Below are 16,203 nucleotides of genomic sequence, written 5' to 3'. Positions count from 1 at the left end.
CTTCAGAGGCAGATTTTGGCATAGGGGGTCATTGACATGAGTCACTGTGGTTCACTTTCGGCGGAGGGACCAAATTGGAAATCAAACGTAAGTAGATTTTGGCTCGGTTGTTTGTGACATTTTGGTTCTGTTGTATCATTTATGTTAGTTTGTGATATTTTGGCTAAATAAGTCATTCCTGGTGACCCATATACATCAATAGAAGAGTCCCAGAAAATAGCCAGAGTGACAGCTGAGCAAAGAAACTCAAGTTAGGCTTGTGAGAATAGGTTTGCGAGAGAATGGAGAAGAAAGAGCTGGGCTTTTCCTCTGAATTTGGCCAGTCTAGTTGGGTTGGCTTCAGAGGCAGGTTTTTGTTGAGGGGACCTGTCAGAGTCCTCACTGTGGCTCACGTTCGGTGCTGGCACCAAGCTGGAGATGAAACGTAAGTGCATCTTTCTCATCTTTCTTTTATGTGTATGATTTTCATGTTAGGAGTTAAAGTCAGTTCCAAAAATTAGCTGAGTGGCAGAAAAATCTGTTCATCTTGAGAAATTAGAAAGGGCTCATCAATGTCAGATTATCTGTTTCTTGAGGTTAGGGACCAAAAAAGGGAGGCTTTAGTTGAGGAAAAAGTAGTTAATACTGTGATCACTGTCAAGAGATTAGCCTGGAAATTAACTCTAAGTCGTTTTTGCCTATCTGGGGCTAACTGCTGGAAGTGTTGGCTTCTAAAAGTTTAAGTAGGAGACTTGGGGAGAGGCGGAATGTAGGTACTTCAGGATGAACAAGAACTAAAGTTGGGTTGGGCTGTAAAAATGGATGTGGAAGCAAAGCTTTCTGTTGAGATCAGCTGAATGACTCCAAGGGTGGAAACTGCAGTGAACAGAGAGGCTTGGAGCGCCAAGGGCAGGCATATGTTCACTTGTATTGAATTTCCTCAGGCACTGCATTGACCTTTACATTACATATGGCATCGCACAGCTGAGTGAGGGGGCCTTAGGCGGCTTTCCCTCTTTTGTCTCATTTTTTTTATAACTACAAAAATCATCAGTATCATGCCTTGAAATAAAAATTAGCAAACTGTTTAAAATTATGACTGCTTGGGGTGTAGAAAAGGTGACTTATTGAATAGTCTGAAGAAATGCGATTCTTAAAGTCAAAAATGTGTCACAAAAATGTCAAAGTAAGAGACTTGGCAGAACAAGTACTTGGCAGATGGCTCGTTTTTTGTCTCATTTCTACATGAATGTAAACTATAATAGTAGAAATAGTATTATATTTTTAATGGCCACAGTTGTGCAAGATATATGGCCCTTTGTCTTCCCCAGTCAGTTTTCTACCGCCAACGAGGGGCTGAAATGGTCCGCAGTCTCTTCTTTACGACTGAATGACTACGCGGCCATGCCAACCATTCAGAGTGGTCGCAAAGGGTCACACAAACCCCGCCATAGCGCCCTTTGCTGCTTGGGGGTCATTTTCCTGAGGCACAGTGATAAGAACGGGGCCGCTAATGGAAAGAGAATAGAGATGTGACAGACAGTACACTAACATGGGGAAAAGGTGACTTATTAGAGATTTCAGAAGTAAAATACATTTATCATTATATTCCCTTATTTTTCATTAGAGAGTTATAAAAGGCAGAAAACTGTTTTATACCCAGTGTTATATTAGTGCATATAATTCTTTGAAAGTAAAATCAAACCAGGGAAATTGAATTAACACCACTCGTATGCCATTAAGTCATGGTAAATCTACTTTGACTAAGCTCTCATTAAATTCCATTAAATTATATGGCACATTAACTGGTTAAAATAAGATAAATTTGTGACATGTTTTAACTGGTTAGGTAAGATATTTTTCTTTGTGCAAAAATATGACTAATAAAAATTTAGCATAAACATTTTTTCCAGTCCAGTACTTTAATTCAGTGATAGAAAATTGTTTAACCTGGTTATTTTAATTCTGTAGCCTCTAGAATTATTTACTAATATGTTTTTATGGTTGGCCCTTTCCTAGCCAACCACAACCATTTAAGGACCTTTCAAAACTCTTGAAATCATTTTGGAGTCATTCAAGTTATTTAACCACTTTTAATTACTTTAAAACAATGTCAACTCCTGATTTATTTAAAGGGGGAGAAAAGCTGTCCTTAATTCTGTTGTTTTTCTTGGTAAAGGGCTCTCGGTTTTCATTTTTACTATCACTCTGTCACCTAAGGGTTGGCATCCCCACAGAGGGGGGATTTCCAAAAAGCCATCTGACAGCTGCTAAAGGTCAGAAGTGAAGCCAGCCAGTTCCTCTCAGGCAGGTGGCCCAGATTACAGTTGACCTCTTCTGGTGTGGCTAAAAATTGCCCCATGTGGTTACGGACCATCAGACCAGGACCCAGGTCTCACCTGAAGGCCTTGGCGAGAGCTGAGAGAGTTGCTGGACATACACCCAAACACAGACTCTGGCTCAAGTCCCTGTCGGTGGGTCTAGCTTGGCTGCACCAAAGGAAGCCATAGAAAGGTTGATATCAGAGAATTCTTGAAAGAGGCAGGAGAAAAGGAAAACCAACCTTCTGTTCCTACCTTATGTGTTTGTGTGTTCAAACTCCCAAACCCCAGGGGTGTCAGATAAACTGGCTGGTTTTCTCTCTCTGAAGCCTAGAACCATTGCAGCTGACGGGGAACACAGATTCAGGGCAGACAGGTATAGAAGGAAGTCTGGGGATAGCTTCAAGGGGTCAGACACAATTTACTTCCCAAAGAAGTCGCCAGGAACTAGGGGATAACTCAAAACCAGCAAGAACTGCATAGGTTTACTTCCTAACTTCATTCTATTCTGAAGGATGTATGTGCTTTTCTGTGCGTCTGTCTACAATGTGACTCTCCACACACAATGCACCCAAAGAAAGACCTTTCCTGTAACTTCATACATCCTCTGTGTTTCCTTCTTCAGGGGCTGATGCCAAGCCAACCGTCTCCATCTTCCCACCATCCACTGAGCAGTTACAGTCTGGAAGCGCCTCACTCGTGTGCTTCGTGAACAACTTCTACCCCAAAGATATCAGTGTCCTGTGGAAAATAGATGGCAGTGAACAACGAGATGGTGTCCTGAACAGTGTCACTGACCAGGACAGCAAAGACAACACCTACAGCCTGAGCAGCACCCTCACGTTGGACAAAGCAGAATATGAGAGGCATAACTTGTATGCCTGTGAGGTCACTCATAAGACATCATCTACAGCCATTGTCAAGAGCTTGAAGAAGGATGAGTGTTAGAGCCAGAGGTCCCGAGGCACCGCCACCTGCTCTGGGACCAGCCTCAGTCTTCCCTCCTAAGGTCTTGGCGCCTTCTCCGTAGACTACCCACCCCTGTTGCAGTCCTCCAAAGCCCCACCACCTCCTGCCCCTCCCTTCCCTTGGCTTTTGTCCCTTCCCTTGGCTAATATTTGGGGAAGACATTAAATAAAGTGAATCTTTGCACTTGAGATCTTTGTCTCCTTTGTCATTAAAAGGTTAACAGTTGTTTTTTCCAGTTACCTGGTTTCTCGTCTAAAGAAGTTAAACATTTAGTTGCCCTGAAATCCAATACACTTAAAACAGTAAAATAAAATCATCCATCACCTGTGACTGCCCTCTACATGACAGGTCTCTCTAAGGTTCACAAGTACTATTCACATCTCGCCCCTCTGAGATGTGGTGGCTTGGAGGAGGCTTGATTCCTAGTTTTCCTCTCCTAAGTCCTCAAAGTCCAGAAAGGGACACATTCTGTGATCTGATTCAGCCCAACCTGAAAACTTGACAAAGCAATGGAGAGTCTCCACAGGAAGTGGAGACAACCTAAATGAACAAGCAATAGGGAAAGGTTTGTGCCCATCAAAGCACCTGGGCTCCATGAGCTCTTAGGCCTTCGTTGTGTTTTTAAACGTGAATTGATTCCTATCCACCATTGGAAATGCTGGACACTGTCCACGGCCTACTCTGAGACTCACTATACTGTGAGATTAAACAGGTTCATCCAAATTAGGGAAAGATTCTATAAAGCTGAGAGGTATTCATCATTATTTTTGGCTCTACCACTCTTATATGGCTGTCCCTGCACACCAGAGACCTTAAGCAGCAACCAGTGTTCAGAGACTCATTTATAAAAGTCTAACACTAGAAACAACCAAAACATCCACCAACAGTTAAAATTTGGTTATGTTCACAATTGAGCTACTACTCAATAAATGAAATACAACTAAAGCAATCTCATAAACATGATAGTAAGCAAAAAAAAAAAAAAAAGAAAGAGACAGCTGGGTCTTTTCATGCACATAAGTTTAAAACTGGGTAAAAAAAATTAAAAATTAGGAGGCACATTGCTGGAAGTGGGATAGGTTATAACACAGTAAGAAGGGAACTCTGGAGATTGGGGGTGTTCAGTTTCTCAATGTGAGCTGTCACTTTGTGAAAATTCATATTGTGGTGTTGGGATCCTCTTCTGAGGGGCAAGATTCTGAACCAGATCCATCAGGACCCAAACAAGAGAAAATAAATGTTTTATGTTGAATCATGCTCCTCAAACATATGTATGCTCAAGGCTTAACTACAACAGTGACCACAATAGATAATTCTGAGCATGTGTGTGCTTAGTGGGGGGAAAAATTAGTCTAATGTCACATACCCCATTTTTTTTATTTAACTTTCTTGAAATTACACCATTAGAGAGAAGGGACAGATCACAGATTTCTAGACGCTAAGGATAATAGGGACAAGAAAACAGATATGGCTATCAAGTGGATGTCACAAAGAGGCTCTTCATGGTCATGAAATCACTGTCTTGATTACAGTGGTGGTTAAGGTCACCTAGATAGGAGATAAAATGCTTTAGAGCTAGATACACACATTGCACCAATGTCAAATGCTTAGTTTTGCCATTATAATATAATTATGCAATAAATAATTATTTTCACAAAGTGGGTAGAGGTCACATCAAAGATGAGACCATACTTGTTAGTAACATAACAAAAAAGAAATTGTGTAACTCAAAGCCATTTTGTGTGACTTGAAATAATATGATGCCTGAGTTTGACACTAGGTAGATCTTATAGTAAGACCTAAGCCTCAGAATCAAGTCCCTGAGAGGCCACCAGGCAGCTCATAAAGAAGCTATGCCCAGGAAAGACTTTTATATACTAATGAACTACCTCTAAGGTGATGTTGATATACTAGTGAACCAGCCTCAAGCTGTGAGCCATGATAGCACAAAGTTACTGCCCAGAAAAATGATACAAAAATTGGAACTTTGGGAATGATCTCCAGGATCACTCTGAGGTGCTCCTGAGACATGGCTTCTCTGGCCTTTGTGTTAATAACCATCAGCAAGAGGACTTGAAATTTGGTGTGGCCCTGATTTCGGTGACTGTTGAACTTCCCACACTGTCACTGGGCCCACATAGGCCCAGCTGTCGGCGCTAGTCATTGGCCTACATTCTCAAGGACCTCCTGGACCTCCATCAGTGCCAATCTCCCAGCTTGCCACAGCTGAAGAATGTCGCCACAGATATGGGTTGAGCCTGAAAGCTTCCAAAGCATTCTCATCAAAGAAGATTTCCCAGTGGGACTCGGCAGCATCACTTCTACCCAAACAACTATTCCCCACCAGGTGAGATGTCTGCTTAACTTTTATATTAGCATGATACTATAAGGAATGTATGTGTGGATAAACCAAGCATATTAGAAAGACAAATCTTTTGTAGACATCCCAAATAATGGATCAAAATGAGTCCTAAATCCAATATTTGGCTTCTTTATATACAGAAGGAGATTGATGATGTGGAGACACCAGAGAGTACATCATATCACCATGGAGACAGACTGTGGTGACATAGTGGCATGTCAAGGAAGAGTAAGGACTGCCTGAAGCAGCCAAAAGCTGGGAAAGAGGTATGAAATGGCTTTTCCCTCAAAGTATCCAGAGGAAGCCAACACAACCAATACCTTTTTGCTTAAGACATCTAGCCTATTGTTTTAACCAAGAAAATGGTACAGTGCAGACAGCCAAAAGGATCACTTAGCTTCCAAGGACCTTCCTTCTAAATTTTTGTGTTGGCCCACAGGTGTTCATCTGCCAAGAGATAGATGTGTCCACTCACAGGCCTCTGTAGTCCCTCACATTTGGAAAGTTCAAGTCAACACAAATTAAAGATCAACCACACAGGAGATCCAGACCGCTTCTCTTGGTAAGAAACATACAAGCCTTCTGCTCTAAAATATAAACTGTGGAATCAACCTTCAATTGTGTCATGTACTGGCTGTGTAATTTGTTACCTTGCACAGGACTCAATTTCTTATGTGTTCGATGCATGTAATGAAGGTAATCACTGGACAGGCAAGAAGTTGTAAAGGCTGAAAGGCTCACCAAATGTGTATGGTTAGACACGCTGCAGGCCACATCTTCAAAGCACAGTGAGGCTGGCACATTGTGCTTTCAGTGAGGTGCAGGGTGGACTGTGTCTTCAGCACCAAGTCCCATGAGTCTCACAGTATGGTTAAAGAAGGAAGACAAAAAAAAGTGGGTGCAAACAGAGCAACCCTCACACTCAGGAGACAGAACCAGGTGGGTCTGTGCGAATGAATTCCAGGCCAGCCAAAGCCACACAGTGAGTAGAAGGATGGAGAAGGACGGAGGAGAGCTGCTAAGGAAAACTAGGAAAGCCCTGCATGGCGTTCCCCACCCATAGATAGGTCAGACAGATTCTTAGCACACTGTGGAGTTTGCCTGATACTGGGAGAGAAGAGGCAAGCCCACAACCATGGTACAGAGGGGAATGCCAGCAACTGGATAATTAGGCCTAGACATCTTAGGAGCACTGTGTAGATTATACTGAGACAAAAACACAGTAGGAAAAATTAGAACCTCTCAATAGTGGGCAATGGAATTTAGTGTCACAGACTGGGTCAAGGGCTAGCCCACCACCTTCTCCTGTCACTTCTATCAAGTCACCCACATTCCTCCCCTCCATCCTGGTTCCTCTCACCCCACACCTGTCAGCAAGACAGAGCGTTGCATTAGGAGACTTAAAGTGCCTTTCCAGCTGTAATGTCTGCACCTCAGGATGGGTTCCTCTGTGACTTTGAATGAGCGGTAGCTGTCCATTTTTAACTTTTTGGCTATAAATGAAAGAATTTCAGAGTGGGAAAGGATGCATAAGCCCCCAGCATTTATGAGGGGCTATGCACAGTTGACGGCTTCTGGGAAAGGGAGAGTCAGTTTGCTTTAATCATGTGGCTTCTGCTAGGTCCAGCATGTTCCAGTGAATAAACCTCACATCCAGGAGGACACAGACAGCAGAAACTGGAGTCAATGGGTCATTTTAAAAACAAAAGGAGGCCATGAAGTTGGGGGGGGGGGTAGGGAGGTAGGGGTAGACTTGGGGGGGGTTAGTGAAGGAGCTGGAGTGAATAATTTAAATGCAGGAAATTCTCCAAGAATCAACTAAAACTTTTCTTTTAAAAAGAAAGAATTTCCAGAATCAGCTGTGCTTCCTAAAATTTGCTGCTGGAGAAGTTAACAAGTTTAATAAGTTGTTTTGGAGAAAAGACAAAGGGGGAGAGGGCAATAGGGAGAGAGGAGGATACGGAAATTAAGGCAGGGATGGAGGGAGACGGAGGAGAAAGAGGAAGCAAAGCTGGTTGATGCAGGATAAGAAACAAAACAGGAAGGAGAACAGGAAGTCAAGATGGACGTGTGCTTGTCTGTGATTTGCAATTGGTCTTGCAAAAGTTATTGATGAGTCTAAGACGAAACTCTTCTCTTGTGTCAACCCACCAACACCTTTTTCTTTCTTACAACCATGCCCCCAGTAAGCTGGTGTTTATACCCCTTTTATCTTCTTGTTGAAGGGTTGTTTATAATGGGTACCCTTGTGAAGGGAGGGAAGTCCATACTGAGATGTGCTACAACTTTTTTAACACCAAATTTGAAAACTTTGTACAATATGTATATAATTAATAATTGCTATGGTACAATCTAGATTTTGATTACACATCAAGATACTAATACTATGGGTATATTGGCTTAAATCAATATATCAATAAGTTTAATTTCAAAGGCTTATTTTTATAATGGGGCTTTATATATGTCTCATATTCTATTTTTATCACATAGTACTGTCTAGATTATGCTAAACTGCTAAATGTGCAGTTTGCTTGATTGTTTGAGGTATTGTTGTTGTTGTTGTTGAGACAGGGTCTTACTATAAAGCTCTGGCTGACTTGGAACTCTCTATGTAGACCAACCGGGCTGGACTTGAACTCACAGAGATCTATCTGCTTCTGCTTCCTGAGTGCTAGGATTAAAGGTGTGCACCACTACACCTGGCAAGGAATCTCAAGTTTTAACAATAGGTTCCTAGACTTGATATTAAGCATGGAGAACTAGGATGGTGTTTGCCTGAATCACACTCTATACCTTACCAGGTATTAGATAAACATTAACAGAAGGACCCAGTTCTAGGCTAGAGGCACAGCTCAGTGGTAGTATTTGCCAAGCATACATAGGCTCCTGTTTCAATCCCCAGCACTGATCAGGCTTGGGGGCAACAGATGAGAAACTGGCAAAGACTTGCCTCAGATCCTCTAACTACGGAAAGGCTGAATTTGTGGCTCCCAGCAATTCATTCTTTATTTACCATTCTATCTCATGCTAGTCAATTAATCTGCAGAAAATACCCTCAATGCTTTTGCTTGCGATTGTATCAGTGTAGTTATGAAAGTATAAGTCATAATTACATCACTGTCCCAGAACATATATTCCCTAAGATTCAAATGCAAGTAGACCTCATAAGCACTCATATGTTGATATGATGCAGGAGACTAAGAGAAGCTGAGTCACTCCCTGTATCCTTTCTGGTGCTGCCAAGAGTGGAGAATATACAGTCAGGTGAGGAATGACCCCTACTTCCTGCCATTAATGCTCTTATAATCCATCAAACAACCAAGCCATATACAGGGAAAGTGAACAAATCCTATCAAATACATTAAGGCGTTTGGGGGAATTGTAAACCTAACAATGTGATTTCCAGTTCATGTTTTCATTCAACAAATGTCTACTAAATACCCACAATATACCAGGTTCTTTCTCAGGTGTTGATGAATAGCAATGGAAAGTCCTAAGGTATACCTGTGCCTGATGTGTGCACAGCTCAGGGTTACAGGGATGCAAAGCAGGTCAAGTAGACCCTCCAGAATCACAGAAAGAATTAATTTTACTTCAAATGAGTGAGGGTTGGTAGTTCCAAACTTTAAGACTAGGAGTTCTTGGTGATAGAGAGATTGGGGGCTAAAAGAATAAATTTCACCTGACAATGTCTGGCTTCCTCTGGGTACCCTGCTGAAAAGTCCTCAAGAATGGATGTGGGGCAGGAGTCCAAACAAGACATGGTGCTACTTAGAAACTCAGAGTGACAAGACACACTACAGGGTATCTGTTGAGATTCAAGGGTAAATTGAGTCTTCATCTTACAATTGGAAGGACTCTGTTGTCTTAACTAGAAACATGATGCCAATAGAAAGCACAGGTTTGGGAGAACAAGCCAGGACTTGCTGAAACTTCTTTTGTGTATACTGTGAAGTGAGATTCAGGGTTCCTTCTTTCCACATGAATATGCACTATTTGCTTAGAAAGACTTCCTGCCTCCATTGGGTTGATTTGGAATATTTTGTGAAACTCTACTGGCTGTGTAAGTTGAATCTATATCTATGTTTCCTCTTTCATTTCATTGATCTAATTGACCATCCTTATGCCAGGAGACAGTGTCTTGATTGCTAAGGCCTTAGGAGATCTTTCTCAAACATGTTGATTCTGAGACAGTTGTTGGATAACCAAGCAGAGATGACAGCTGGATACTATGTCCAGAATCAGGACTAAGAGGCAAATGCTGGAAACAGAGATGCTACCATGATCCACTAGAGAGCATGGCTAGAGAAACCCAAGCCTTGATCTGGAAAGCACTCCAGCATTAGCAAGCTAACAAATTGAGGAAAGACGAGAAAAGAAGACAGAAAGGACTCCCCAGAGGCTAAGGGACACTAGGAGGATGGCAAGATACTAGACTCCAGTATCAGGAAGGGGGGAAAAAATGTTACAACGAGGATCAGCATTTCAACTGTGTTGATGGATTCTGGAGGTCACCTAAGATCGGGAGTGGAAATAGGCTGACAGACTCAATGATGAGAGGATCATTGGTGAACTAAAGGAGAGAGGTTCTATAGAAGGTAAGGACAAGAATTTGGTCAGAAAAGATTCAAAAGAAAATTATGGGAAGAAAGTTGGATAGAGGATGCATGGAAAACTATGTCAAGGAACGAAGTAGAAAATGGGAGAGAAATGAGGCAATAATAGAGAAAGGACAGAAAGAGAGAAGGTATCTGCAGAGGATGCATGTGAAATTCAGAGAAATGGCAGCATTGCTGATGCTTACGAGAAGGGTCCCGTAGAGGTGACAAATGTAGAGTGCAGCACAAAAGGAGAAATTTCTGGAGCGATGTTTCTGGATCTGTGAGACAGTGGGTTAACACAGGTGGAAGCGTCACCCTTGAATAGGCACAGACTGCTCACCACAGCATCAAGCGAGAAGGGAGTGCATCAGTCACAGCCTTTTCCAAAGCTTTCCACGTGGTAAGCATTGCATAGAATTTTTTTAAACATTGATTTATAAGCTCAAATGGATAACAAAAATGGGTTTTCACTCTCTATCAGCCATCTACATAAATACATAAGCTCTGATTCCATCATATGTTCAAGGGCAAATTAGAAATAGACCCCAACCTAAGACAAAGAAAGCTTCAAAACTCTGATGATCAGATAGGAAACCAACAGTCTAGCCTGAGGTGGTTCCACAGATTCCAAATTGCAACAGTTTTACTCTGTTAACAATAATGGATACAGTGTCTCGACTCACATCATTGTCTCTTCAAACTAGGAAACCAGCAGACAGACGTCTAGCCTGTGGTGGTTCCACAGATTCCAAATTGCAACAGTTTTACTCTGTTAACAGAAATGGATACAGTGTCTCGACTCACGTCATTGTCTCTTCAAGAAGCCCCTGAAGCATTACCCTCTTTTTTTAAAGATCTGGAAGTTAAGATTTAGAGGAGATAAATGCCATGAATAAGATCATACAATCATTTAAGTCCAACATGGGCCGATCAAGAGGCCCAATTCAAAAATAATGCTTCACCTTCACTAATCCTTGCATACAGTTGCTGATTCCAGAAGCAAAGGGTCAGTGAATATCCCAGTAGGGAACAAGTTAGAAATTAAATGACTCATTTAACAAATGAGGAAATGAAAAGATGGAGACAGAATGATAGACTTGAGGTAGTTGTACACTCCTGTAATCCCATTGCTAAGAAGACTGAGGCAGGAAGTTCTCAAGCTCAAACCAGCTTATAGAAACTGTCCCCAAAATAATTACCAGCTGCTTAATTAATAGGAGATTGAATGATAAGATCTGGTCACTAAGAGACAAAATTGAGATTCGAGGCCAGTATTTTCTACCTGTTATGTTTTTGAATTGCAATAGGATCTAAATGTACATATATAATGAGAAGATTCTACTGACTTTTCCAAGAGCATTAGATTCATTTAGAAAACTACTATGAGCCAACATCTCCCACCATTTCTTTACAGTACTGAGGACCCACACATATCTCCCCACCCATCCCCCCACCCCAGACTCGTTATTGAGTTTCATGGTGACTGGTCTGAGAAGATTAAAAAAAGTAATGCTGCCCTATGAGGGAGTGTCCCATGGACCAAGATAGCAGCTGCCATAGCAACGGTCACACTGCTGTGGTGAAGAAGACCCTTTGAGGAACTGAAAACAGAACCTTAGGCACATCTGTTGCTTTCACTCCCATCCTCCTCCAGCAGGCTGGGTGGTACACTGCACGCCCTTTCAAGTTTCCAAAGCCTCACACACCGGCCCCCCCACCCCAGCACCTGGCCAAGGCTGTATCCAACACTGGGATGAATATGGCACCAACCTCCATCTTTTTTTGATATTACTCTATCTCAAGCCCCAGGCTGGTCTCCAGTCCTAATACTCTTCCACTGTCAAAGCTCACCTTGGAATAACCAGTTCCCTTGAACAGTTCTGGTACAGTCACTGGGCCCATGTACAATGTAATACATGTGAAAAAGATATTTCATGAGGCCCGGGCAGGTTCTGGAAGTACCAGAGAGCAGCAAGAAATAGTTGTGCTAAGTATTTGGGTCATCTCAAGGCTGAGAGACTTGGAAGTATAGAGATGGACTATATCAGCCTTTCAGGATAGATGTCAGCAAATGCACTACCGCCCACAACAGAAGTACTCTCTTCTTGTTACAATACATGCATATGACCATCCTCATATCCATTCACCCAGATGTTGGTTCCTACCCAACTCAGGCTAAGTTATATGTCCTTCACAAAGAAAGCCCACCACCCAGGAGAGAAAAATGTGTATTTGGATATATGAGCAGTCATTTTCATTCATTTCATGGACTTTTGTCTTTTGTTTAGTTTTATATAGCCCTGGCTGATCTGGGACTAACTCTATAGCGCAGGCTGTCCTCCAACTCCCAGAGATCCACCTGCCTCTGCCTCCCAAATTCTGAGATTAAAGGCATGTGGCACCATACCTGGTTTGTGGATGGTTTTTAGACAGAATCTCATTATGAAGCCTAAGTTGGTCTCAAGCCCACAATTCTCCCACCTAATGTGATTCCATATATATATATATATATCCATCCATCCATCCATGCTGGTTCATTCCAGTTATTGGTGTCTCCATGCAACTGCCTCTGGATTTCGTTCTGTGAACAATATAGTCAACAAAAAGTTTTTTTATTGATCTGTTTGATAATTTTGTTGCTGTTGCTGTGCTTATTTTGTTTTTGAGACAAAACCCCCTTCTATATAGCCCTGGCTGACCTGAAACTCACTATGAAGAACAAGGTAGCCTCAAATTATAGTGATCCTCCTGCCTCCACCATCCAGTGTTTACATTAGAGGCCTGTGGCACTGTTCAGGGTTCATAATTGTAATTATTTTTTTTTCTTTTTGGGGGAAAGTTTTGAGATGGGGTCTCTCTGTGTAGCCCTGGATGTCCTGAAACTCACTCTGTAGACCAGGCTGGCCTCGAACTCATAGAGATCTGCCTGCCTTTCCCTCCCAGGATCAAGGCATGTGCCACTATCACCTAGTTCATATTCTTATTTACTAACAATTTTTTGGGGTCTATAGATATCTTCATACAGTAATCCCACAAGGAATTCTCCAGTTAAGACTAAAATATTTGTTTCTTCCAATATGCAATAACACACTTACCAATTTAACAGGAAAAAGGTGATTAAAAAAAAAAAAAAACCCTCATTGTTGGAAAGAGAAAATGAGTCACAAGGTGAAGATACTGTTTGCAAGTCCTGTGTCTAACCCCCAGACTTCAGGAGCTTGGTCAACTCTACATATTTGCCCCATCCACACCATCCAGTGCCATAAAGGAGCTTAGAAAATTTTTCAGGTTAAGATACAACATGCATTTCCCAAAAGACTAATAATGCTGAAGAAAAAGAAAAATATGCTTTCTAACCATGAGCATAGAGTTTCAAGAAATCCAACCATCCAGCTGTCTTCCCCACCAGGACCATGGGTTAAGGGTGTACTCTTTACCCTTGTGGGCAAAGAGACCCTGAACACTAAAATATCACAAATATTTGTTGACCTACAAACCAACCAAGACCACCTTCCTACCCACTCAGTTCACAGTCAGGGAGTGATGGTGTGTTTACTGAAACTCTTTCATGCCTAAGAATTTTTTTGGCCTTTCATTCCATTTTTTAAGAGGACAAACTAACGATGTAGATAGAGAAGAATGAAAAAGAAGAAGAAAGAAAAGGAGCCACCTTTGGGAATTAAGATGTATTTAACACAGAAGTTATGAGAGTTATAATTGTTAGCCCCCACAGGCATTCCTGAATTGTTTTGTCTGTACGTGTGACTTGCACATTAGAATCAGAGGAAGATTGGGAAAGGCACTCTAGGACCAGGAGGAAGTGGTAAGCCCAGACCTTCTGGTGCTGGAGCATGACCCACACTCGTCCCTCGCCTTCCTTCAGCTTAGAGCCTGTCTCCAGACAAAAGCTCAGATGTGTTGCCCGGGAAGGAGGAAGAGGAGGAGAAATAGGGCCTCTGATCTATTCCTATTCAGTTCACAGTGTTCTTTCACAGACTTAAGGTTCCACATAGGGGTTCCCATTACATAATTGCTTTGTCATATGCCAAAAACAACAATCTAGTCATGAGAAAATTCTGGATTGAGGTTAACCAGCCCAACACTAAATCTGACACCCTCTACAGTTGTCCAGTCTCCTCCTTCTCTCTCTTTCTCTCCCTGCCCCCCATTGCCGTGTGTGTGTGTGCGCGCGTGTGTGTGTGTGTGTGTGTGTGTGTGTGTGTGTGTGTGTGTGTGTGTTCTGGTTTAGTTTTTGTTTATTTGGCTTTATTGAAATGGAATTTCACAATGTACCCAATTTCACAATCATCCTGCCTCTATCTCCTGAGTGCTAGGATTACAAGTGTGCAAGCCACCATCTCAAGTCTTCCTTCCTAGGGGCTAGGCATTGGTGGTACACTCCTTTAGTCCCAGCACTCGGGAGGCAGAGGCAGGCAGATCTCTACGAGTTCGAGGCCAGCCTGGTCTACAGAGTGAGTTCCAGGACAGGCTATAAAACAATACAGAGAAACCCTACCTCTGAAAAAATAATCTTTCTTCCTCCCTTCTTTTTCCCTTCCTTCCTTTCTTCTTTCTTTCTGAAACAACAATTGAGAATACTCTGTGGGTAAGAGTAGTTATGAACTAATTTATTTAGCAAGTTAATGTTTATGTATGCTTTAGTTCTACAATATGCACAATTAAAAATCTAAATGACTATATGGAAAAGATTTTTTAAAAGACAGGGTGAACAGAAAATGAAAAGATGTGGATTCCTTCCAGACTAATGTGGTTTGATCACACCAGACCGCCTGAAACAGAGTACAAGCTGATCCTACATTCCAAACAGCTGGACAAAACAGCCCTACAGACTACAGCTAGGATATCTGAATCTTCTTCGAATCCCCCAAGACAGCGCCCCTTACCAGCAGGAAGTAGTTTGGAAAGAACGACGCCCAAATTCCCAAATATTGTGTATAAATGTTTGTTTTCATTTAATTGGACTTTGTTATATAAAATTAAATAAAAAATACTCTATATGCAAAAAAAAAAAAAAAAAAAAAAAAAGACAGGGTGAAAGATGACAGAGGTGGAAATAATGAAAACAGGAAAAGAGTGGGAGGTAATCCCTTGGATTATTTCAGTAAGTATATGGCCCACTGCAGTCAAAGGGTTGGAAAGGCTCATGCTTCACAACCCTGCGATGGCTTGCCTTTGACTTATTCACATCTGCCATCCATTCCGTGTATCCTTTTAGGGTTGTAAATGTTGAAGACACAGACAGAATCTTCTCAGTATAACTATTGAAAAAGTATCAAAGTCCTAGAACTGTAGAAGCAAAATAGCCGTACATATTTAATGGCCGTGCCGAAATCCCAGTGCCGCCCCCCCCCAGCATGAGTACACGCAAGCATAAGTACATGCTTATGTCCAGACTGCTTCTTGGTCTGCTGCTGGTTCTGTCTGCTCTCAGCCTCTCTGTGCTTTTCTAACACACTATTGTTCAGAAATCCAGTGAGCCCTAATTATCACATAAGAAAAGGGAAAGCATCCCTTCTTTCCAATCCTACATCCTGTTACTAAACAAATTCCTAACGTTTGTTTCACTGACCTACTTGGTACAACAGTGGTAAATAACATTGTCACCCATGTTGTCAGACAGATACATGGAATAGGGCAGCATTTAAGGCGTGCATCACTCATCCAGAGGACTTGAGTTTGCTTCCCAGATTCATGCAGTGCCCCATGATAATGAGACATAAATGGCTTCACTATTACCGAATCTGTTAACTTCAACACTCCTGTGGGCTGTTTACCTTGAACAATGAAAAGATTGGCTCTCCTTCCATCTGACCTGAAGAAATACATCATACCTAGAGCATCTGTAATGACAGTCTCTTACTGGCCTCCCCATGCTCAACCTCTCCCTGATTTTCCATGTCAATGTTTATTAAATACCACCAATCATATATGTATTTGACTTGTGCAAGTT

General features: G+C 41.9%; 1 protein-coding gene and 1 gene segment (V, D, J or C); one reads left to right on the top strand and one right to left on the bottom strand.

Annotated features, from left to right (window-relative positions):
* The window catches only part of LOC127235735 (ribose-5-phosphate isomerase), an 877,486-nt gene that overhangs the window by 821,807 nt on the left and 39,476 nt on the right, over positions 1–16,203 (bottom strand). The gene's annotated exons all lie outside the window — the stretch shown is intronic.
* LOC127235741 (Ig kappa chain C region, A allele-like) lies at positions 123–3,457 on the top strand. The segment is given in 2 exon segments: positions 123–424; positions 2,926–3,457. Coding segments are annotated over 2 exon segments (330 nt in total).

The sequence above is a fragment of the Phodopus roborovskii genome, unplaced genomic scaffold (genome assembly GCF_943737965.1).
Source record: "Phodopus roborovskii unplaced genomic scaffold, PHOROB, whole genome shotgun sequence".
NCBI lineage: Eukaryota > Metazoa > Chordata > Mammalia > Rodentia > Cricetidae > Phodopus > Phodopus roborovskii.
Note: the sequence above shows the minus strand (reverse complement) of the source record. Positions and strands in the feature narration are given on the sequence as shown.